The following is a 24363-nucleotide window of genomic DNA, read 5'->3' on the forward strand; positions in this document are numbered from 1 at the left end:
AAATGGCTAGCTAAGATGCAGAAATCCCGGAACTATTCATGTGGTTTTATTCACGATACGGTTTGAGTCTTTTATGTGTTTTTCACTATATTTGTTTATCTTCTTTTGCACTTTTAAAAATGTGATATAATCATTTTAGCATATGTCTTCACTATGGAGTTAACTCCAGTTATCTACACTTGAGCTGGCCTAACTCAAGTGAGTGGGCACACTGACAAACTGAACACTTGAGGTATGCAGAATGATTGTGAGAACAGCTGAGGAGTTGTGCTATTGAGCTGTGTTAATTCAAGCTGTGACCTAGCTTGAGTTAAAAGTACCACCACATTCAAAAGTTAATGGTTTTTGAGAGTGGCCAGGACTTGAATTTGGGGCAATACTTGAGTTCACTCTGAAGTAAAGACAAGCCCACATATTTATACTAACCACAGTATTTAGGATTAGCTTCCTTCTGTACTTTATGAATAAAAAATATATACACTCCAAAAAATCTATATAGACTATGTGATACAGATTTAGATTTTTCTGAGTCTGCCAAGAGTACATTGACTTAAAAAAAATCACCCCAAGAAAATGGAACACTTTTAAAAACACTACAAAGATTTCAGTTTTATACCTTAAACCCCTGCTTCTCCCAAAAGCGATTAGTATATCAAACACCACCATTGCAAAAAATTGTACTTACTTGTATTTTAAGAGCAGCCATTGAATTAACCAGAGTCCTACAAGGATCATGCCATTAATTTCACAAATAGAAAAGGCCCATTGCACACGGTTAAAACGGTCAAAAAATGCATCTGGTAGGGGAGGCTGCACCTCCTTGGGAGGCACTCGTTCATGGACGACTGAGATCGTCACTGTGGTAAAGATGAAACAGAAAAGTGCATAAAGAAAAGCCAGGAGAGTCTTCCCCCACTCCATAGGATACTGGGAACGCTCTGGCTCTGGCATGGGGATCTTTATCATCTCCTTCCTATATCCATTTGGCATCCCATTCAGTTTGATTTTAGTGCTGAAATCATTTTCACTTGTGGTGACATCTGTACTGATGCGGAGGTGACCATTGGCATGCCCATTTTTGTGCGCCTCAATGTGGTGCTCCATTTTTAAAGTTTCTATCATGTACAACAACCTCTGTCCATTGTCAGAAGACACACGTGACAAAGGTGGCTTCTTAAAATCGTCCTTAGTTAGATTGATCAAATCCTGCCCAGTGTAAAATTCCAATGGTTCACAGTATTCTGGCACAGCATTCTCCATCAGCCAATTTGCCACCTCTTTGGGTGACCAAAATGCCACTTCTTTCATTTCGTCAGGCAAATGCATGCAGTCTTAAGTTTACTTTAAACCAGGCAGCAGTCACTATTCTTCCAATACAACAAAAAGCCTCTCTTTGGCTTGTTCATCCTGTCAGATGTGCAGCAAAAACCAGTTTGGCAAGTTGACAAGTACAAGTTTCTAAACACTTTGTACATATACCGATATGTTGTGGCCAGTCCAGGAAATAGTTCACCTTTTTTGCATTTGTATTCTTCTTTCTAGTGAGAGAGAGAGAGAAAGAAAAAAAGAGGCGTTAAGAAGGTGTTTAACAGTAAGTTTGCATTTTATGTTCATTAGAAAAAATTAACCCAAAGAAGCAATAGGAGCATGAAGTAGTAGCTTTTTAAATTCAGACAAATGCATATGACTTTTCTTTTTAAGTTTGTTTCTGAATACTCAAGATAGTTACTAGTTTGATCTTCTGTATGTGTCATTTTAACAGTTAATATAAGTTATCTGGGGCAGGGAACCTCTTTTTTTCCCCCCATGTTTCTACAGCGCTTGGCACAATGGGGTCCTGGTCCATGACTAGGGCTCCTCAAGCTAGGTAATACAAATAGTAAAATCATTACATGCTCATCCATCAGCTGTGTGATCTTACTAATGTAGCTCCTGTCCTCTCACACCCCTTCCATACTACTGTATGGTATGCTCACTCTTTGTACCATACCTAGAAATTAGACTGTAAAACCCTGGCCTTTGTTCTGTCAAGCACCCAGGACAATTTTGGGCACCATATGAACTAATAATTATAAGTACTGTTTAAAGTTAGCAAACACCTGAAAAGCTGCAAGTGTGGTTTTTCTAGGTATGAGTTTTTTTCCCTTAAAATAATAATTTACTAATTTATAAAAAGAAAAGCTTTGTAAATCACCTGTTTTTATCAGTTTTGCAGTTTTATAGTAAGAATTATGGCAGCTTCTTTAAAAGAGTGAATTTAGCATTCTAGCTAGAGAAACACCAAAGAGGCAACATATAAGTCTGATGCAAATCATGCTCATCTCAAGATGTTTTCACAAGATTTTAGCTGAAAGTATAGGTAGTCGACTGATGATGTGAGATTTCAGCCATCTTGAAGATTGAAATCACAAGATTTTGGTCAGACTGAAATCTGAACTGGAAAAATAGACCCTTCCAGTTTTAGATGCAACATAAAATCTAAGCAGAGGGAGTAGTTGCAGATCCATGATGTAGATATTAACTGTACAAACTTTGCAATAGTTCTGATTTAAAGTTATGGTTTATTATAATCTGTAATTTTAATAGCCCCAAACTGACAATTTTAAATAATCAACAAAATAAAATGTACAATACAAAGCAAAATGCAAGCTATAAGTCACAGAAATGTGGGGCTTCAAAGGCTCTCAAGAGGTTATCGAGTCCATTCCCCAAGAGCTGAAGCAGAACCAAGTATACTTAGACCATCCCTGACAAGTGTTTGTCCAACCTGTTCTTAAAAACTTCCAGTGATAGGGACTCTACAACCTCCCTTGGCATCCTATTCCAGTACTTAACTATCCTTACAATTAGAAAATTATTCCTAATATCTAACCTGAATTTCTCTTGCTGCGAACTTAGGCAATTACTTTTTGTCCTACCCTCAGTGAACAGTGAAAACAATGGACAACCATCCTGTTTATAACAACCTTTTACATATTTGAAATCTGTTACGTCGCCCCTTAGCCTTTTCTTCTCTAGACCAAGTATGTCCAGTTCTTTCAACCTCTCCTCATAAAGTCAGGTTTTCTAAATCTCCTATTTTTGTTGCTTTCCTCTAGGCTCTCTCTCCAATTTGTCCACATCTTTCATAAAGTGTGGTGCCCAAAACAAAATACTCCAGCTGAGATGCGACATGCCAGTGGCCAAGGTGAGTTGAGTAGAACAATTATCTCTCATGTCTTACATATGACACACCTGTTAGTATATCCCAGAATATTTGCCTTTTTTTGCAATTGCACCATATTGTTGGCTCATATTCAGTTTGTGATCCTCTATAATCCCCAGACCCTGACCAACTATTACCCATTTTGTAGTTGCACATTTGATTTTTCCTTCCTAAATGAGTACTTTGCACTTGTCTTTACTGAATTTCATCTCGCTGCTTTCAGCCCAATTCTACAATATATTTAAATCCTTCTGACTTCTATTCCTATCCTCCAAAGTGCTTGGAACCCCTCCCGGGTTCATGTTGTCCACAAATTTAAATGAATACAAATGATTAGAATATTCTATAGACTATGAAAACTGGTACAACAAGATTTTACTGGGGTACTCAGGCCTGTGAGTCAACATGTTCCACTCCCTCCAGTGCCAGGGAGTCTTTCTTGTGTTTAGCTGAGTGTTAGTTCCCTAAGGTTAAGCACTCTCCTCTGGGCTATGCCAGCCCTTACTTTGCATTGCAGTTTAACAATAGGTTCACCCCGTCCCCAAGTCCCTTTGAAGCATTTCCCTGTGATATCCAGCCTGACACTGGCTACTTACAGAACTACTAGGTCTGCTGTTCTCAAAGGAAAAGAGCAGACCAGCTTGTAAGATTCAACTCAGAATCAATACGATGCTTAACGTCTCAACTCTTATATATGTTTACAGTGCAAAGAAGAATAAATTTATTATCAAAGATTGAAGACTAAACGGACAGTAAGTAAAAATACTGGAAACAAATGGTTACATATAAAACAAAATCATAATACACTTTCTAGAGACTAAACTTAACTAACAGGTTAACCTCCTGTCCAAAGAAGTTTATCTCACTCGAAGTCTCACCTCTGCAGAGTTTTTAGCCAAGTCTGGTTAAGGTCCTGTTTTCATCATTGTAAATGTGATGTCAGTTTACTTCCTAAGTACAGGATAAGAGGGTGTCTGGTTTGCCCCTTAGCTATAACCCCAAAGTTCATTGTCTTTACTCTTAGCCAGAATAACCCCCTGTGGTTTGTTTTTTCCTATTTCCTGTTGATTTCACATCTCTTGGTTAGCATTTGACTCTGTATGTAGAAGGGCATCCATTGTGTTAGTATATAAACTAATCATTGTAAGCTAATAGAGAGACAGGTGAATTAACATCTCTTGTCTGACAGGAAACATGTTTTTTACCTCTGCTGGTGACTGACACCTTGATACAGACTGTAAGCATATATTTTCAGTATATATGCAAAAGTATCTGTACATATATTTCATGATGATAGTAATAGCCAGTGTGACCCCGGCTTTTATTTGAGACCTCACATGATATTATTTGGTGAACCAGAATGTATATACCAGAATCAGGAGATACCTGTCCCCCTCTATATTCCCTTGCCAGGTGGCATTAAGAGGTTCTTGGGTCCGAGAAGCTATTGCAACTAGATGTAACCACTCTTAAAAACAAAGAAGTATGAATAGGCTAAAACCATGTGATAGATCAGAGTAACAGCAATTTTAGAGAAGGGGTTTTGCCAAACATCCTGCTAGAATATATGTTGAAAATCAAACTTCTCCAAAAGAGTAGGAGAAGAGTTGCATAATCCATTACAATCTGCTGAGTAAACAGTACGCTTTTAAAAGTTATCTAAAGGCATACTAGATTATCAGTTTATGGAAAAATAAATATTTACATAATTTTCATGGGGCCTCTTTTCTCAATGTCAACATTAAACCCACAAATACTCCATGCTTCTAGTAAAGTAGATAGGCATTGGGTGATTCTGAGTTGAGGCAAAAACTGCATCTGAAATTCATGGCATTCTGCCTGGGTATTGCCGCTTATATTTTATGAGAAATCTCAAACATCTTGTCCAAATGCAGAACAAGAAAGCACTCCATCGTTCCATCCCAATATTTATGGTTTATGTTTGCCACACAGCCACGCCCAGTTTGGTCATTTCAGCTTCTTGATACCCGCAGTAGCAGACTAAACAGTCTTCCATTGCACGACATAAAAGCTTCAGAAAGGGTAAGGGAAGAAACATGGGAAAAGCAGGCATGCAGGGATAGATTTTGAAAGCTCTGGGGGGCAAGGAATGGGACCGGCACATTCAGGAAACCATTTGAGTTAATTAACTAATCTGATACGGAGAAAAATAATGCACATTCACAATTTTTCTACAGATATGAAAATTAACTAGATCAAGCCAGATGTAGAGTTATTTGTTCTCACAGGGTGACTGGCTCCTTTAAGGGGACGCAGGGCCCAGTGTTCATTCTGAAGGTCCACCTAAGAGTAACTGACTGTCTCAGGTGGCTACCTAAAAGTTAATTGGAGAAGAAAAAGTGATAGGGAAATGTGGGAGAAGTGGGAGCTGGCCCACTGAACCCTCATCCGGACAAGTCCTACCTCCCTACACCAGGACCTTCCGCTGAGCACCCCCACACTCAGACCCTCACCCCACTGAGCCCAACCAGCTGCTCCTGGACCCCCACCCCATCAAGCCCCAGCACTCCCCCAGCACCCAGATCCCCTCCGCTGAGCCCCATCTCCCCACACCCCTCCGCTGAGCCCCAACCATCTTCATCTGGATCTCCTGCAGAGTCCCATTGCCCCTGCACCCAGAATCCCTCAATAAGCCCCTGTGCATCCAGATCTCCCACTGAGCCGCTCACACCCAGACTGCCTCGCACAGAAACCTCTCATCCCACATCTGTATCCCCCACACTTGGGTCCTTCTGGGCTGAGCCTGCCCACCCACACCTGGTGTGGCTGGCGCAGAGGGCCAGGGCCCGGGAGTGTTTTTGGGGCAGGCCCAGCCCTTGCACCATGTTAGCAGCAGATGCAGCCTCACTGCCGAGTCCCTGTACTGGGGGGGAGGGGGGGAAGGGCATCAGAGTGATCTCCCACCTCAATGCAGCCAGTGGCCTGTGCTCCCCACTGCCATGCTGGAGCCACCTTTATTTATTGACAAATAAAATTTGCAGAATTTAAAATATTGTGCGCAGAATTTTTAATTTTTTGGTGCAGAATTCCCTCAGGAGTATATACTGCATTAGTAATGCCCTGAGTTATCCTATCCCCATTAGAGTTAATGTTAGCCTAATTCTCAAAGGTGTTTCTGGAAAGGTCAGTTTATTAAATCAAGTTTTGATTCTTTTGGAACTTACACAGGTTGCATCTTTCATTCTCTGGAAACAGGCTTAATCTCCCAGGCTTTGCTCTCAGTGTCAAACACCCTTTCAATCTGTCATACCCTATTCTTAAAGGAACAACTCCCATTAAGCAAGTGCAAATAATAAATGCAGCTGTAAAGCCAGTGTTAGCACAAAATCCACATCACTTTAAATGCAATGTTTAGCAAGATAAACAGCAAGAACTCCTGGGTCCTTATAGTAACTTTCATACATATATGTTTTTTCCTACTCCCCACAAATCATCAGAAAGCTTTGAACTCACAAACTTCAAAACATAGCACAGATTTCTTCTACTTCAGAAATAAGAGTAATTTGTACAGAAAAAACCCAGCCCATACAGGTGAGCCAACACACACAGTGGGTTACACAACACACACAATGGGTTACACTTGTGAGGTGGCACTGAAACTCTAGGTATTAGGATTTTTGGTTCACTTCCTGGCTCTGGGAGCAAATTTTACAGGCAGCATAGCCAATTGTACCACCCCCCACATTTGCGTCATCTGCAGGGGCTGAATCTGGGATCTCTGAATGGAAATGCATAAGCTTCTTCCACTTAAGCTAGAGGGGCAGATCTCTTTGCATGAAAGCAGCAGTGGAGTCAAACATCTGTATGCAGTAGTTTAGCTGCTAAAGTGTGACAGAACCACACTTATCTAAGCATCAAATTTGCTATGTTCCTTCTGAACTATTATGTTGCAAAAGCGATGAGACTTGGCTCAGTTAGATCAGAAACTCTGATTCTATTCTCAGCTCTGCCCAAAGTGGGTGAATGAGCTGACCTTCTGCAAGCTCCCAGTTATCCTATTTGGGAAGTAGGTGAATAATAGCTTCCCCCCAAGACTTACAGTAAGGGTTGTGGTGTGCAGCAGTCAGTAGAAGAGCTTGGACTAGGGGTACGTCTATACTTACTTCCTGGTCCGGATGTAAGCGATCGATCTTCTGGGATCGATTTATCGCGTCTTGTCTAGACGTGATAAATCGATCCCGGAAGTGCTTGCTGTCAACGCCGGTACTCCAGCTCGGCGAGACGAGTACGCGGCGTCATAGGGGGAGCCTGCCTGCCGCGTCTGGACCCACGGTAAGTTCGGACTAAGGTACTTCGAATTCAGCTACGTTATTAACGTAGCTGAATTTGCGTACCTTAGTCCGAAGTGGGGGGTTAGCGTGGACCAGGCCTAGAACTCATGGTACCTGGACTTGCAATCTAGTGCACTTTTCCGTAGGTTACAGGCATTGTGGGGGAGTCAATTTCTCTCTCTTATTTTGCTTCCTCATAATCATGCAACTTGACACATCAGCAAGACTGCTTGAAGCAGGGGCCAAATCTCATGACTCAGGATAAATATGAAAGAGTTGGCAACACTGACCAAGGCTGCCAAGAAATACAGTGAAATATCTAAAAACAGAAACCAGACAGCCTAACTCCAAGTCCCATGCCTGAAGTACAAGATCATCCGTTCCTCATTCTTTTTTTGTGTTTTATTCTCTAAGTGAAGCCCTTTCCTATCAAGGCAACAATCACTACAGAAATTAGTAAAGTAACTAACAGCCAATTCAAAGCTGTGAATAGCTATTCACCATTAGCCATGCAGCTTTGAGCTTTCACTTTTATTTTTAAAAAGCTTAATATCTGCACAGGCAGTAACAAAGTATTTCTTAAAACAAAGCTCTGTACGTCAGTCACCACCTACATTATATACATTCTAAAACTGCACATTAGCTTGTGGTTTTAGTGAAATTACTTTTATTGTTAAGATCCAACAGGAAGCAATAAAAAAAAGAATAAAACGGCTTCCAGAAATTGAGTTTATCTTCCTTTAGCAAACACTGTTTTTGAAGCCTAGTCAAGTCGACGGTGTCTATATAATAAATATTAAACAAAAAGAAGTCAAACAAGTTATAGTAACAGTCTGAATATTAATTAGTGATAGATTTTTGTGCCTAAAATATACATAACTAAAACTATCACCAATGCTGGCATGAAACAGTTTGCCTTAAGTACTTAGATTGTAAACTCTTTGGGACAAAGACTGACTCTTTTGCTCTGAATTTGTAAGACTATCAGAGTGGGGTCCTAGTCCATGACTAGAGCCCCTAGATGCTGCAGTAATACAAATATTAACAGCAACACCAACAGTACCATTCCACTACCTCAGCCGTAATATACCAACAGGCCTACAAACCAATATAAGCTTAAAAGGAAACTAAGTTTAAAGCCAGAGCATATAACTCTAGTGTGTGCATTTCCTATCAATGAGATAAATCTATATCTACAGGGCATATTTCAAAATTACTGCGACTCCTCCCAGGCAGCTTTGCCTCCTGTCATCCTGGATGATTAGCAGCTGATTTCTAGAGGGATGTGGGATGGCCTCTCAGCAGACTGATCACATAACATAAGGCTTTAAAACATTACAGTAAAAGTTTAAGTTGGCTTACAGGACTGCAGGCATCACCAAATCTTGAGCACGAGACTCTTCAGCAATTGTGCTGTTGTATTTTGAGACAGTTGCAACCTCTGAGTAGATTCAAAGCAGGGGTGCTGGAACTAGGGGTGCAGCAGCACGCCCTGGCTTCAAGTGGTTTCCATCATATACAGGGCTTGGAGTTTTATTCTCTGACTTTCAGCACCCCCACTATAAAAATTGTTCCAACACCTTTGATTCAAAGGGTAGCCCCCAGGTGGAACACATTGTAATATTCAGATTAGAGGTAATAAATACCTGAATTACAGTGACAAAGTTCACATTCAGAATGGAAGACTGCAATGAAGATAAAAAGATACTCTCAACACAGTTGAAACAACTGACATGTTCACCTTTGGAAATAAAAAGTATCACCTTAACTGATCAGCACATTTTTAACATTCCAGGGAGAAACAAAAATCTTTTCTAAATTACAAATATAAATCCACCCACAGGTAAAGAATTCAGTTAAAACCTATGCAGTTAAAAGGTAACACAAAAAGAATCACATAGATAAATGACACGGGTGAGAAGAACTGAGTTACAGTTACACTGATACCTTAGTTACATCAGATTGATAGTAGCTAAAACAATTATCTTCAGGTGACATTTGGGATATATGATAATAAATAGTTATCTAATAAATGCTTTTATAAATAAAACATTCATTCTTTGTATTATTTATGACAAACCCAAAGATGAAGATCTCTTTCATTCAAACCTCATTTGTCTCATTTCCTTCCATTCTATTAATCTATTAATCAGTTCTTCTATTAATACCCATAAAACTAGTTTATCTACGTAACTTTTTCTCCTCTTCTGCCTGCTTCTCTGAAGTAGTTATGGAGACACTAACAAACATTATTGTGCTAGGCTTTCACCTGACTCACAATTTTATTAACCAAACAGTTGCTAAGCAGGCCTTTGTTATGTTACTATGGAAATACCACTTTATCTTGACTCATATATGCTGGGCTAACACAAAATATATCGTACATTGCCAGTACACATTATCAGCACAATACATATATCAGTATGTATTAATTACATGATCACACACTTCCCCCAACCCCACACACAAACCTTGGCTCCTACATTTAACCTTTCCCCTGTAATAATGTATTGTCAATTCTTGCATATTTATCACAAGTCACAACATTTTCTGAGATAAATGAATTTCTGATTTTTATTTTCTCTTGCTCAAAATCTTCATCACCTCTCATTGAGGCTGAAGCCACAGACTGCCCTCAATAAAATGGCTGCTGTCTCTCTCTAATCTTCGCAGGTGCAAGTGAAGCTCCCCTTAGCAAAGATGGTCACCTTCCATTGTTTCCAGTGGGACTGAAACCTGGCTACTTTCAGGGAAGATGGTGGTCCTTTAGGTACCATGTGAGGGGACAGGAGAATCTGGAGGTGCTGAGAATGAAACTATGGAGGCAACAGTTAGCATAAATGTGTTGGGAAACGGAACAGGTGACTGAGGAGTCAGAAATGTAAGGAGCAATGGTCAAACTAAAGAAGGCACATGGGAATGGAGTATGGCAGAGAGAGTAGGAGATGAAGGGAAAAGGGAGGGAAACATCGAGGGCAAACACATGTAGGAGCAGGTGGGGGACAAGAGATTGTGGGGAAAAGTGAGTGGGATAGCTGCTTATCCTGTCCAGGTAGGGAAGGGGATAGAATGACAGTTCCCCACATGCTAGGGATAAGAGAAGTTAAAGCCTGCTCCAAGTAGTGAACATTATGGTGGTGGAGTGGAGGGAATGCTAGGGCGGGAATCCCAGCTACTGCCTTTTTACCTCCAAGGAACAGCCATGAAACATGGTGAGGCTTTTGCCATACAGCAAGGAAAATCCATGTTTAATTTCTCTCTCTGCCTTTTCCTGAACCTGTTGGACCTACATACTGTGTGGCACAATATACTGTGCCGATCATCACAATAATGGAGCATCTGCAATGCCAGGTACAGGTTGTGTGATAGCAAGTAACTAAGTTACAGTAACTACCTTGATGTTTTCAAGTTTACATCACTAAATTAAATGTTATTTAAAAGAACCTGAGATAAAATGAACTGAAATCTAGGCTATTTTTGAATGGTTGAAATATGCAACCCATCTTCCACACCAATAGGGATAAGCACAATAGACTTAAGCTTATTTTAAGAGGAGTGAGATCGAGACAGGACTAACATAATACTCTTACACAAAGAAGTCAATTTAAGGTTGTGTGGCCAGCCTCAACATTGGTATTTGCTAATTTCTGTGTGCTTGATTTTGGAACATGAATGTTCCTTAAAATATAGTTTTATATGTAAAGTTCTATTTTTTTAAAAGGCAAACCAACACACAGACACAACTGAAATTCCTTCATGTGGAACCATATTGATTCCCAAATAATCAGGATCTGAACCTAGGACCTTTAGCTCTGCAGCATAGTCCTCTACTATATGAACCTGAGGAACAACTGCTAACAGCAGTAGACTTTTTTCCTATATGTAGACAACGTCACTGGCGGATAACAAACTTTACGTGTAACCTTGTGAAACTGCTCATTTAGGTGTAAAAAGTGGAAAGCAATATTTGCCTGCCTGCCTCCTGAGTCTATGGATATGAGGTCTTGCTGAATAATAAAAAATATGAATTGCACAGGTACCTATACATACAAGACCTAAGACTAGAACTCAAAGTCTTCTCCTGGTGCCCAGCACAGCATCATTTCCTATAGGCTAAAGGGGTTCTGCTGCAGTATCCTGGCCTGAGCTCAAGTTCTGTGGAGCCAGAAGGCATGATCATTGCAGAGAAACAGTCAGAGGTTTTAGCAGAAAGCCCCTCAAAACCTCTAGCAATTATGTGCAAATGGCAATTTTTGAGGCTTATACCTTACCCAAGTCTGGCTGAATTTTCATGGGGACAATGGAAGACCCCAGAATTAGCCCTGTCAAGATTCTAGGTTTCATTCATTCATGGAGAAGCTGGAGCTCAAAGAAGCAATTGAAAAAAGTAACATTATCAAAATTCTCTCTTCTCCAAAATATACCTCATTCTTGGAAAGGGCTGAACTTGGCCAAGAATTTCAGCCAGAAGCAGAAAGTGAGAACAGAAAGCTTCCACCCAAATTATTAAAATTTGGCAAAATTACAAGTAACCTAAAACAGAAGGGCTTATCCTAGGAAGTGGTAGGCAACCTTAAATACATATGTGTCACTACCAGCTCCACCTATAATAGTGTATCTGAGGTGTGCGGCTATATGGAATATTAGTGTTACCAATATTATAAAATTGCAAGGAATCTGACCAGATATGTCGTGTAAGGTATCTGTGAAAATGTTATGTTTTCCCAAGTATGATGATCTTGTTTATATGTTTGTATCACCTTTGTATTGTAAGTTATAGATATGTATAGTATATCTGTATTTCCAAAATTGTGCTTTGTTCCTGGGTGACATCCCACAGACAGATTGGCATCAGCACTGCCTAGCCTGTTCAATGTTCCATTGAGGGTCATCAGCTGTACAATAAACCCATTGAAAGAAGCCGTGTATACACCTTATGACTCAGCAGGACTTGTACGGGCATCCCTATGGATAGAAAGCTATTCAGGCTTTTGCATGCGCCCATGTGCTCTGTAACTTGTGTTTGGGACACAGGAAGTACAAGCCACATGGCAAAAGGAATAAAAAAGGCAGCTGCATCATCTCCATTTTGTCTTCACTCCTGCTTCTTACCTATGGACTACTTTTCTACAAACTGAAGCTCTGAACAAAGGACTGAATGAACCATCCAAGCTGTGGATGTGTTCCAGAAGGACTTTCAAGCCAGCAAATTCACCAGCACTACTAAGTAACTCCCCACTTAATGTTGTTTCGATCTTGCATCCCTGCTCAATTACAAAACATTCTCCATTTAAAGTTGTGCAATGCTTCGCTATGTCGTTTGGCTGCCTGCTTTGTCCACAGTTGGCGGCTTCCCTATCAGCTCCCCTACATGCACCCCCCTCAGCGCCTCCCGTCCGCCAGCAGAGCCCGCGGATCCGGGCCTTCCTCCTCCTCCCCCCGCCTCCTGCCCGCGGCAATCAGCTGGCTTGCGGCATTCAGGGGAGGGAGGGGGAGCCTGTGCGCCGCGCCCTCGCTCCTTCCCCCTCCCTTCTGAATGCTGCAAGCCAGCTGATTGCCACGGGCAGGAGGCAGGGGAGGGAGGAGCGAGGATGCAGCAGGCGGAGTAAAGGGGGGGGAGAAGAGGCGGGTTAAGAGTGGGTGCTTAGGGGAAAGGGTGGCATGGGCAGGCCGAGGGTTGAGCCCCCAGCCCCTGATGCTTGCAGAGTAGGGGGAACTGCCCCTGCTGCTGCGCAACATGCTTCTCCTAGCCTACGGCACCTTCAGCCTCCTTGCCTGCCTCATTGTCTCCAGTGCCAGTGGGCTGTGCCTGTGTGGGGTAAGGCAGGGGCACCTCCCAACTATAGTACTGTTCTGTATGGCAAAAACTAATTTCCCTGGAACCTAATCCTCCCCCGCCATTTACATTCTTTCTTATGGGGAAATTGGATTTATTTAACATCGTTTCACGTAAAGTCGCATTTTTCAGGAACATAACTACAACGTTAAGTGAGGAGTTACTGTATATGGACTTAGAAGTCCCTGTATGTGTCTGATTGCTTTACCATTTAACAACTCTCTTCTTGTTCTCTCTTTTTTCCTTATAATAAACCTTTAGTTTTAGACAGTAAAGAATTGGCAGGCAGCGTGGTATTTTGGGTAAGATCCAACCTAATACTGACCTGGCAACGTGGCTGGCCCTTTGGGGTTCAGAAGAACATTTTGTAGTGAGCAGTTTTTTAATAACTTCCCACTGTACTGGACGTAGGTGCCAATTGGGAGCCAGAGAATTGGAATGCAATAGTGGGGGCTGTGTGATTTCTTTTTTTAGATTCTTGATAACCAGCGTGGGGGATCAGGAACACAGTTTGTGACTGGATGGTGAGTCTGACTTCAGTATTATCCACCAGTTTTGGTAGAATCTGCTCTCCTTTTTGCAGCTTGCATTTTCAGTGAGGGCAGCCCAGGCACGTGTCACATGAGGTTTATTTAATATATTATTTTATTGTATTTTTTGGGAAATAGTATGACTATGTAATAAAACACTCATATGCATTACGAAAATGAAATCAAACTACCAAGTCTCTCTGTGCTTTATTTGCTTGTTGAAAATTTGGCTAATAATTATCTGCACTTATGTAAGCATTGTATCTAATTAACATGGAAGGTAAAACTCAGTGCCAAACACACTACTGATACCAGCTATCTGATAGTTCAGAGAGGTGAGGAGCATATTACACCATCAATAAACTCATGTGTAAATTGAAAATAAAGGGTTTTTCCTTAGTGAATGATTGCTGTCTTACTGACACTGAAAATGGATCATCTTTAAGTATCTATAGAAGAAAATGGTTGGATGCATGTATAGTGAGATCACTGCCCAAATCTATAACTGTCTGCAACTTTGCAATCTCTTTCCTTTCTCCCTTGGAGAGCATTATTCTATCAATCACATATGAAAAAAAATTTCTGAACAGCAGCACAGTGTACAGCGAAAGCAGCCAAGCTAGGCTGCAGACCCAGTATTTTTATTGAGGTAATTTCCAAATGTAAGGGAACTAGCTAGTGCCTGAGGAGGATCTGTGCTTATTTTGTAAATTAGGCAGAGTCTTAAAAGTAAAGATGGACAGCAATGCTGTGGAGTCTGTTACACAGACAGGTCATTGGTTGCCTACAAAACTGAAAACTGTATGGTGAATGACTGGATAAATGAACACATCTAAAAAGCTTTCATTTTTACAGCTTAAAAAATATAAAGTAAAAACTTCAAGAAAAAGTACACATTGGAAACCTAACCACTCCTTCAGCTTTATCTAATTAAAGACCTGTACCTGGCCCAGTGACAACGCACTAAAAATACTTCTGCCAAGGTATCCCATGCTGTAACACACATATATAAAAACGGAAATATCTGTCAATCTTCTTCTGCTAATCATCCAGAGGCACTGTGTTTTTGGTGTTTATTTGTCCACGTAGATAGTGAGGTAGGGACCATATCGTCTTCTGTGTTCCACATAGGGGATTGCGTACACTGTCCACACCCAGCAAATATATAATAAATAATAATAATAATAATTAATACTACTACTACTAATAATGTAGCAGCAGTATCTGGGAAAAGGTACAACCACTTACACCTCCTCCTTCCTTCCACATCACAGACTCCCTTCCCCCAAGTAAATGAGGACTGGCCATGCCTCCCTTTGAACCCAGTCTAAGTGGGAAGATGTGATCAAGGCACTGTTGTAACACTACTGGGAGTCACCAAATTGGAGATTCTCTTGCTAGTTCTGCTTAGTAAATTGTTCAATCAGTTAGCCATTTAAGAAATACATAGGCAGCTGTGGGTTACTTCTTTTCAGACACTGGGCATATCTCCAACAATCTAATTTTCTTAGTTGTAAACTGCTGACTATACCCACACAAACAAACAAAACATTATAACTGGGCCTTTGATTTTCCCTGGAAGAGGGAGGGAAGAGTTGTGCAGTTAGAAGGAGCACAAGCCAGTAACTTAGGATATTTAAGAATTAAAAAAAAAAAAAAAATATCCAGGCCACTGATGTCATATCTGTCTTCTAGAAAAATTGGAATATTACAGTTTCTCTCAGGTTCACAACAAGGTAAATAAGAGTTGTGTGGAGCCTCTGTTGAAAAGTATGGGACTGTAGCCTGGCCTGGGTTTATAGCTTTGCTAACACTAGCAAACTGGTAAAGCTCACAAATCTGACCCCCAGCTCTAAGCCCAGCCCCTGTGAGCTGGGCCCTCCCCGACCCAGAGCCTAGCTCCCCACCCAGCCCTGGGCAACAGCAGCGCCACCCCCAGGCAGCACCAGCCCATTGGCACCAACCATCACCCAGCGACAGCCCATTATGTAATTGCAAATGTATACATACCATTAAAGCATTTAATATTTTTAAATAATGTATTTCGTGTATTTTCAAATTATTAAAAATTAATTTTTGAATGTATTTCACTGGTTATTTTTACATTTCCAAATACATGTTACTATAGTATTACAACTTTTTTTTTATGGAAGGGGCGCCTAAAATTGCTTTGCCCCAGGCCCCCTGAATCCTCTGGACGGCCCTGGTGAGAGCTCCAACAGCAGGGGCCAAAGTTACTTTACTCAATACATTTACAAGAGTTGGCAACACTTACCGTCACGCACATTGGAGGTGGGCAGAGGGAATTAAAAAAAAAAAAATCATCAAGAGACAGACCAAAACACACAATTATATATATATATTTAAATGTATGATGGAGGGTGAGGGGGAGGTGTCTGACTCGATTTTTGAACTACTGGGCTTGTCAATACTGTAGTTGAATTCCACATGGAATTCACATTAATTATTATGCATGCACCTTCCCAAAACACAGGATCCACTACAGCAGTTCTTTTGTAGAGATTACAGAAAACTGTGGCAAAAATAAGGCCAGTTTTCATTTTCAGTGTCAGGTGGGACATGCCAGTCAGTCAGTGCAAACAGGGTTTTTAATTATAGGTCAAAATCAGATCAGCAGTTTGTCCTTAAAAGAGAGAGACAACATATACAGAACTCAATTTTAACTAACAACCTATGTAGAGAAATCACTCAGACTATGACTAAGGTGATTTAAAAATAAACCAAGACAATATTTAAGATGCAGCATTTCTTGTTACTTAGCTACAAATGATGTACTGTAAATCTTAAACTATCTTAGATAAAACCATAAACATGTAATTCAATGGCTACCCACAGAAACTCACTGTCTGGCCACCAGGCAACAAAACAAAATGGCAAATTATGGTGAAGTCTAAGATTTTGTCACGGATATTTTTAGTAAAAGTCACAGGTAAGTCATGGGCAATAAAAATATCCATGATAAAATGTGAAGGTGCTAGGCAGATGCCGGGTGGCTGGGAGTTCCAGGCCCCTCCTCCCCCCACACCACCACCTGAGGCGGGGAACTGTGAGGTTCCCCCATGCCATCAGAGCTGCGGGGTACCCAATTATGTAGATGTACCTATTACAACACTGTTGTCCCCGTTATGGTTTAAAAACATAATTCAGTGATACAATGTACATGGGACTTTAAATTTAGTTTAAATACTATCTAGTCAGCACATACATACTTGAACAAAATATTTTCATTGCAAGTCTTGATTATGCAAAATCACTGCAGTCTTACTTTCTATGCCAGCTCTAAGTTGCTTAAAGGAAATAGAGCTTGTTCACTGAGCAGTCACAAAATTTGGGAAGCATTTATTGTTTTAAGTATTAGTATCGACATATTTTAAAAGTTACTGAGCCAGTATATAAGTATGAGATTTACACAAATAAAAAAAGATACAGAAAATAGGATTTCAGACATGTTACTCAGATCAGCTTTAGCACTGTTCTAGAAAATCTGAATCTTTTAATGAAACCATACAGAGATTAGCATTTCAAAATGAAGTTCTTCTGACCATCCCTCACACATGTTTATTTATTAACATCTGGTTGCCTACTTTTTCTTTTATTTTCTGTTTTACATAAAGGTATTGAAGTTGTCACAGAGGAAAGTGAAAGAAATATTAAATTTCTTCCTACAGTATACATAAAAGTATACATTAACAACCTGCCAACTCCAGTTACTGATTCCATGGCATATGTTGTGTAGGGTTCTTCTCAGTCATCATCCCTCTTTCAAATAATTACTTCATTATCTGCCATATGAAGAACTAAAGACTTTTATTTTTTCTGCAGCAGTAGCTTTTAGTCAGTGATGCATGGCATCAAACTGGTGTATTTTGAGTACTTCACATTAAAGTAATCCAAAAGCCCTAGTGCCAGCTAAACAAGAGATTTGCAGTGTACAGTTTCAGACTACAGTTTAAAGTACAGTATAAAATACTACTAGATCTCACTCACTTCTCTCCCTACTGGCCCAGAAAGTAGGTTACATTCAAATAATTCCAGACTTAAAAAATGAAAAATACTCTTGGGGCATAAAAAGAGAACGATACTTATCCTATTTCCATAAAATTGTTATAAACATACTCAAAACTTGGGCATTTCATTAGATATCAATCAGCAGGCGGCTCAAATATTCTACAACTCTCAGTAATGAAAAACAGCTAGTTTCCCTTATGTGCATTTTTAAGTTGAAATACAATGCTTCTGAAGATTTATAAATGCTGTACCCTATAAACTGACACACAATCCACTGCTCTGTCCATAATCTTTACTGATTTAATATTTAAACCTGCTAGACTTTAGTTATCATATACGTGACTCCAGGCCTGTTTAAAAACAGAACGTACAATTAGGGATCATTGGTACAATAACTCCTCGCTTAACGTTGTAGTTAGGTTCCTGAAAAATGCGACTTTAAGCGAAACAATGTTAAATGAATCCAATTTCCCCGTAAGAATTAATGTTAATGGGGAAGTTAGGTTCCAGGGAAATTTGTTTTGGCCCGACAAAAGGTATTATATACATTTTAAACAATTTTAAACAAGTAATTTAATACAGGTATTAAACAGGCTGGCAGCCCCCCATCAGTTCCCTTATGCCCACCCCCAGCGCCTCCCGCCCACCAGTGGACTCCACGGATCAGCACCTTTTCCCTACTCCCCCCGCTTCCTGCCTGCGGCAATCAGCTGTCTTGCGGCGTTCAGGAGGTTAGGGGGAGGAGCGAGGTCACGGCATACAGCCTCCCCACTCCCTCCCCTGCCTCCTGCCCTCAGCAATCAGCTGGTTTGCAGCGTTCAGGAGGCACTGCGTCCTCGCTCCTCCCCCCAGCCTCCTGAACACCACAAATCAGCTGATTGCCGCGTGCAGGAGGAGCAGGGGGAAAGCGCTGATCCGCGGGGTCTGCCAGCAGGCGTGATGCGCTGGGAGGGTGGAGGGGGGAAATGAAGGGGGGCTGCCAGCTGTGGACAAAGCAGGCAGCCAAATGACGTTACAGGGGAGCATTGCACAACTTTAAATGAGCATGTTCTGTAATGGAGCTGGAACGCAAGATCGAAACAACATTAAGCGAGAGGACGTTAAGTGGGGAGTTACTGTACATAATAAATCTGATTTTCTCTTCACTGATGAGGCAGCAGTAACTACACTGAAGCTTAGGATTCTCACCCTCCAGGGTTGGCCTGGAGTCTCCAAGAATTAAAGATTAATTAAGTTTAAAATGTCATGTGAAGAAATCTCCAGGAATATATCCAACCAAAATTGGCAACCTTACTGAAGCTAAGGCTGAGATAGTATAAAATTCAGAAATTGTTCATGAAATCTGCATACTTACAGTAACTGTGCTTGCTTTTTCCTTTCCTATATTTTAAAATTTGGAAGTTTACACCATCTGTAAAAGAAAATTAACAGAAGGTTTTATTTGAACAATTCAATTGTAATATTTTCCCTACATTATTTTAAAATAGACTGTCTAAAATATGAAGTTTTTAGTACCCTAAGTAATATTACCATTATAGAAAGCAATATCTCAATATTTGTTTGCAATATTTCATGTGTTTTCCACATTATGATTTCCCGTGACCAAGGCTACGATTTTATCAGGGAGGTTGCGGATGTCACGGAATCCGTGCCTTCCAAAGACCTCCATGACTTCAGCCCCGGCGACAGAGCTGCAGGGTCCTGCTGCCTCCTGCAGAAGCTGGGAGCTGTAAAGTACCCCCGATTGGGAGGCAGTGGGCCCCCAACCTGCTAGCTGGCCCTGGGCAGTGGGGGTACCCTAGAAGCTCCCAGCTGCCGGAGGTAGGGGGGTACCCCGGCAGTTCCCTGGCTACCGCCGCGGGGCAGGAAGGTACCCCGGCAGCGCCCCACTGTAGTGGCGGCAGGGGGATTCCCACAGCTCCCCACCGCAGGGGAGGGGGCAGGGGAACCTTGCAGCTCCCCTCTGCCGCTGGGGGCAGGGGACCCTGGAGCTCTGAGTCCCCATGGGTGGTGGGGGCCCCAGAGCTCCCAGTCACCCCACAGCTGCCCAGTCCCTTGCACCAAAATATTTTGAATGCACTAAGACTATCTCTGGGTATTACATTGGGTGATGTTTGCACGGATTATGGGGAATTCAACTGTCAACTATATTTTCAACCCTTTGTAACTCACTAATTGGAGGTTATTAACCACCTTTTTCATAGTACATCACCCTTGTATATATTTGCATCAGCACGAAGCTGCTTATCTTTTTGCTCTGTTGCGGTAATACTCAAGCTCTACATTACTTTGCTATAGCAAAAGAGGCTGGGGGGCAGGGGGAGAAGTATACTATCCTATAAACAGGGCCCTTTGTTTTCATTTTTAATTTATTTAATTTTTCACAGGAATTTATCACTTTATTACGAGAAGAACAAAAACAGGTGACAATCAGTGCAAAAAACTAGTATTAATTTTTCTGGGTAAACATCGGGGTTTATTTTGGTGGACGGAAAGACCAGGGGGGTGGGGGGAAAGTATTCAGTAGATTAATGCTTTGAACTCCGATCATCAATGTGGTTTGCTGCAGAACTAAAACAGAACTCAAAACACAATGCCACCTGAGTTTAAGAAAACAAATATCTGTCTAATCCCCAAATATAACTTTTCATTTGAATAAATAGTTTACTGTTGTAGACTTAGAACTAATTGCTTATAAATATTTACATTTAATAATTAAACTGTACCATTTGCAGCACATACACTCAACTTCATCCTTTTCTCCTGTTTTTGTTTTTTCAAACTTTCAAATACTGTACTTCTTTGCGTTTTGAAACATATTCTGATACAGATTTTCGTTTTCTTCCCATTTTAATCTTTAAACCCTTATCTGGTTTAAACCAGATTCATCAGTACATTCAGATGCCCATGCGCTTCAGAGCTTGCGTGTGTGCCTGTTTGTTTATTGTATGTATCTTCTAGACCAGGCCTGCACAACTCGTAAAGCGGCGAGGGCCATATTACTCCAAAGAAAACAGCTGAGGGCCGAAACCCCCCAAGCGCTGCCAAACCCCCCTCCCCAACGCCACCCAGCCCCCCCCAAACACAGCACCCCCCCCGGCGCCACACACCACATGGAAACAACCCCCCAGCGCTGCCGAAACACTACCCCCCTCAGTGCCACCTGCCCCGCGGAAACAAACCCTCCTTCCCCAGCGCCACCCCACCGAAAAAGCAGTATTGACCCTCGGTAATTTGTTATAGCGGGCCCCTAAGGTAGTATAATTAAGGTAAAAGAAAAATGTCTTTTTGCTAGAAGTAGAATAAGATCTTCCCCCCACTTTGTAATCAATTGCCCTGTTGAATGAATGAGGTGTGAATGAGGAAGGCGTGGAAGGCAGGCACCTCCAGACAGCTGCAACTCTTGGAGAGGGCAGGGCCGGCTCTAGGATTTTTGCCACCCCAAGCAAAAAAATTTTTGGCCGCCCCCCCTTTTTTTTCGTGCCCTTCTGCCCCCGGCCCCGCCCCAACTCCACCCCTTCCAAACGCCTTCTCCAAATCCCCAGCCCCGCCTCCTCCCCCAGCGTACTGCATTTCCCCCCCACCATTGCTTCCTGCGGGCCCCCCACGACCTCCCGCCCTAGCTCACCTCCGCTCCGCCTGCTCCCACGGGTGTGCTGCCGCTCCGCTTCTCCCCCCTCCCTCTCAGGCGAGGGAGGGCGGAGAAGCAGAGCAGCGGTGCGTTCAGGGGAGCAGGCAGAGCAGAGGTGAGCTAGGGTGGGGGGGCGCAGGAAGTAACGGGGGGTAGAGGAACCACTCCCCGCTCCAGCTCACCTCCGCTCCACCACCACCGCTGCCTCCCCTGAGCGCCCCGCCGCTCGGCTTGTTCTCCCTCCCAGCCTTGCCGCGTGAAACAGCTGTTTCGCGTGCGGCAAGCCTGGGAGGGAAGGGGGAGAAGCGGAGTGGCGGCGGCGTGCTCAGGGGAGCAGGCGGAGGCGGAGCGGAGGCGAGCTGGGGCAGCGGGGGCACTTTTTCCCCCATGTCTCGGAGTCAGCGCCTATGATGGCCGGCACCAGAATGCTGCCCCTAGAAATATGCCGCCCCAAGCACCTGCTTGTTTTGCTGTTGCCTGGAGCTGGCCCTGGGAGTGGGGATGGGAGCCAGACCAGATCAGATCAGTAGAACAGGTCAGCCACCGATTCACTGCTTGCCTCCTCAGTCCCCCTCCCCTGGCTCACCTACTCACTCCCCGCCTGCTCGCCTACTCAGCCCCCCCCCCCTTCACCCACCGCTTGCCTACTCACCCCCCTGCGGGCCGCACAGTGAGCCCACCTACTCAACCCCCATGGGCCGTGTCAGTGAACCCATGCGGGCCGCATGTTGTGTAGGCCTGTTCTAGACTAATTCATAGCCTTACTCCCAAGAAGCAGCTTTGCATAAACACAGACTAATATATTATCGTAATACATATATCACATGCAATGTATTGTAGTTTCCTAATAAAACAAGTTATTTTTTATATATTTGAATGATTAAAAAGTAGGGTGAAAAATCAGAAAAAAATGAATAAAAAATTTGTAGCCCCAAATAAATTCTAACAGAACAGGGAACTGAAATCTGTGGTTGGTGGATGCTGTAGCTTCGTGAATACACTTCTACCTTGATATAACGCGACCCGATATAACATGAATTCTGATATAACATGGAACAGCAGTGCTCCAGGGGGCGGGGCTGCGCACTCCGGCAGATCAAAGCAAGTTCGATATAACACGATTTCACCTATAATGCAGTAAGATTTTTTGGCTCCCGAGGACAGCATTATATCGAGGTAGAGGTGTATTAGCTGGAATAAAATCCAAATTAGTGTGATTGTTAATTAAAGTAAGGTGATAAAGTCTATGAGTTTTGGCTGCACTCTGGCCTGGTGAAGATGTTTCTACAAGCTTGCTGGCATTTGCTTCCATTAAAAGAAGACCTGAAATAATGTGAAGCCACAGCTTTACCATTCTTGGGGAAGGCAGGGAGAAAGAAGCATGTTAAAAAGATGATACAGATGTATAGTACGATGACAGACAATACTGTAGAGCGTGGCAATTTATATACCATGCATTTGTAGTTTTGATTAATGAAGCAGCAGTGGTAATAGGGTATAACTGAGGGCCTGTCTACACTTAAAATGCTGTAGTGTAGATACTACCTATGCCGATGAGAGGGATTCTCCCATCAGTGTAGGTAATCCACCTTCCTGAGAGGCGGTAAGTAGGTTGACAAAAGAATTCTTTTGTCTACCTACCACTGCCTACATGTGGACTTAGGTCAGCTTAACTATGCTGCTCACACCCCTGACCCTTGTAAAAGACGGTTACTCACCGTTGTAACTGTTGTTCTTCGAGATGTGTTGCTCATATCCATTCCATTAGGTGTGCGCGCGCCGCGTGCACGATCGTCGGAAGATTTTTACCCTAGCAACACCGGCGGGTCGGCTGTGGAGCCCCCTAGAGTGGCGCCTTCATGGCGCTGAATATATACCCCAGCCGACCCGGCGCCCCCTCAGTTCCTTCTTGCCGGCTACTCCGACAGTGGGGACGGGGGGCGGGTTTGGAATGGATATGAGCAACACATCTCGAAGAACAACAGTTACAACGGTGAGTAACCGTCTTTTCTTCTTCGAGTGCTTGCTCATATCCATTCCATTAGGTGACTCCCAAGCCCAACTTAGGTGGTGGGGTCGGAGTGAGACATTGCTGTGTGCAAAACCGCTGATCCGAATGCAGCATCGTCCCTGGACTGTTGCACTAGTGCATAGTGAGCTGTAAACGTGTGGACTGATGACCAAACCGCCGCTCTACAAATGTCCTGGATCGGAACTTGTGCCAGGAAAGCAGTCGAGGAGGCTTGGGCCCTCGTGGAGTGAGCGGTGAGGTGCGGTGCTGAGACACCTGCCAGGTCATAGCAAGTCCGGATGCAAGACGTAATCCAGGAGGATAGGCGTTGTGAGGAGACCGGTGAGCCTTTCATTCGGTCGGCCACTGCAACGAAGAGTTGCGTCGTCTTTCTAAAGTGCTTTGTGCGGTCAATATAGAAGGCCAGGGCCCTTCGTACGTCCAGGGAATGCAAACGTTGGTCCTGGCGAGTGGCATGTGGTTTGGGATAAAAGACCGGGAGAAAGATGTCCTGGTTGATATGAAATGGAGAAACCACCTTAGGGAGAAAGGCAGGATGTGGACGAAGCTGCACTTTATCCTTATGGAAAACTGTATAAGGGGGCTCGGATGTAAGCGCCCTGAGTTCAGAAACGCGCCTTGCTGAGGTGATGGCTACGAGGAAGGCTGTCTTCCAGGATAGGTACAAAAGTGAACAGGTGGCTAGTGGTTCGAATGGAGGACCTGTGAGTTTGGAGAGAACCAGATTGAGGTCCCACGTCGGGACGGGATGACGCTGTTGTGGGTACGTCCGGTCTAAGCCCTTGAGGAATCTAACGACCATCGGGTT

The 24363-nt window shown here is 42.7% G+C and overlaps 1 protein-coding gene across 10 annotated transcripts in view; it reads right to left on the bottom strand.

The window, feature by feature from the left end:
• Positions 1-24363, bottom strand: part of SGMS1 (sphingomyelin synthase 1) — a 219627-nt gene that overhangs the window by 41894 nt on the left and 153370 nt on the right. For 8 of the 10 annotated variants that reach the window (XM_054033933.1, XM_054033938.1, XM_054033937.1 and 5 more), the window contains 2 exons: positions 19247-19303; positions 686-1538 (listed from right to left, as the gene is read on the bottom strand). In XM_054033933.1, coding sequence (XP_053889908.1) covers positions 686-1326 — 641 coding nt within the window. In that variant the 5' untranslated portion in view covers positions 1327-1538; positions 19247-19303. The remainder of the gene's footprint in view (positions 1-685; positions 1539-19246; positions 19304-24363) is intronic. The other 2 variants (XM_054033940.1, XM_054033942.1) reach the window with 1 other exon arrangement.

The sequence above is a fragment of the Malaclemys terrapin genome, chromosome 7 (assembly GCF_027887155.1).
Source record: "Malaclemys terrapin pileata isolate rMalTer1 chromosome 7, rMalTer1.hap1, whole genome shotgun sequence".
NCBI classification, from domain to species: Eukaryota; Metazoa; Chordata; order Testudines; family Emydidae; genus Malaclemys; species Malaclemys terrapin.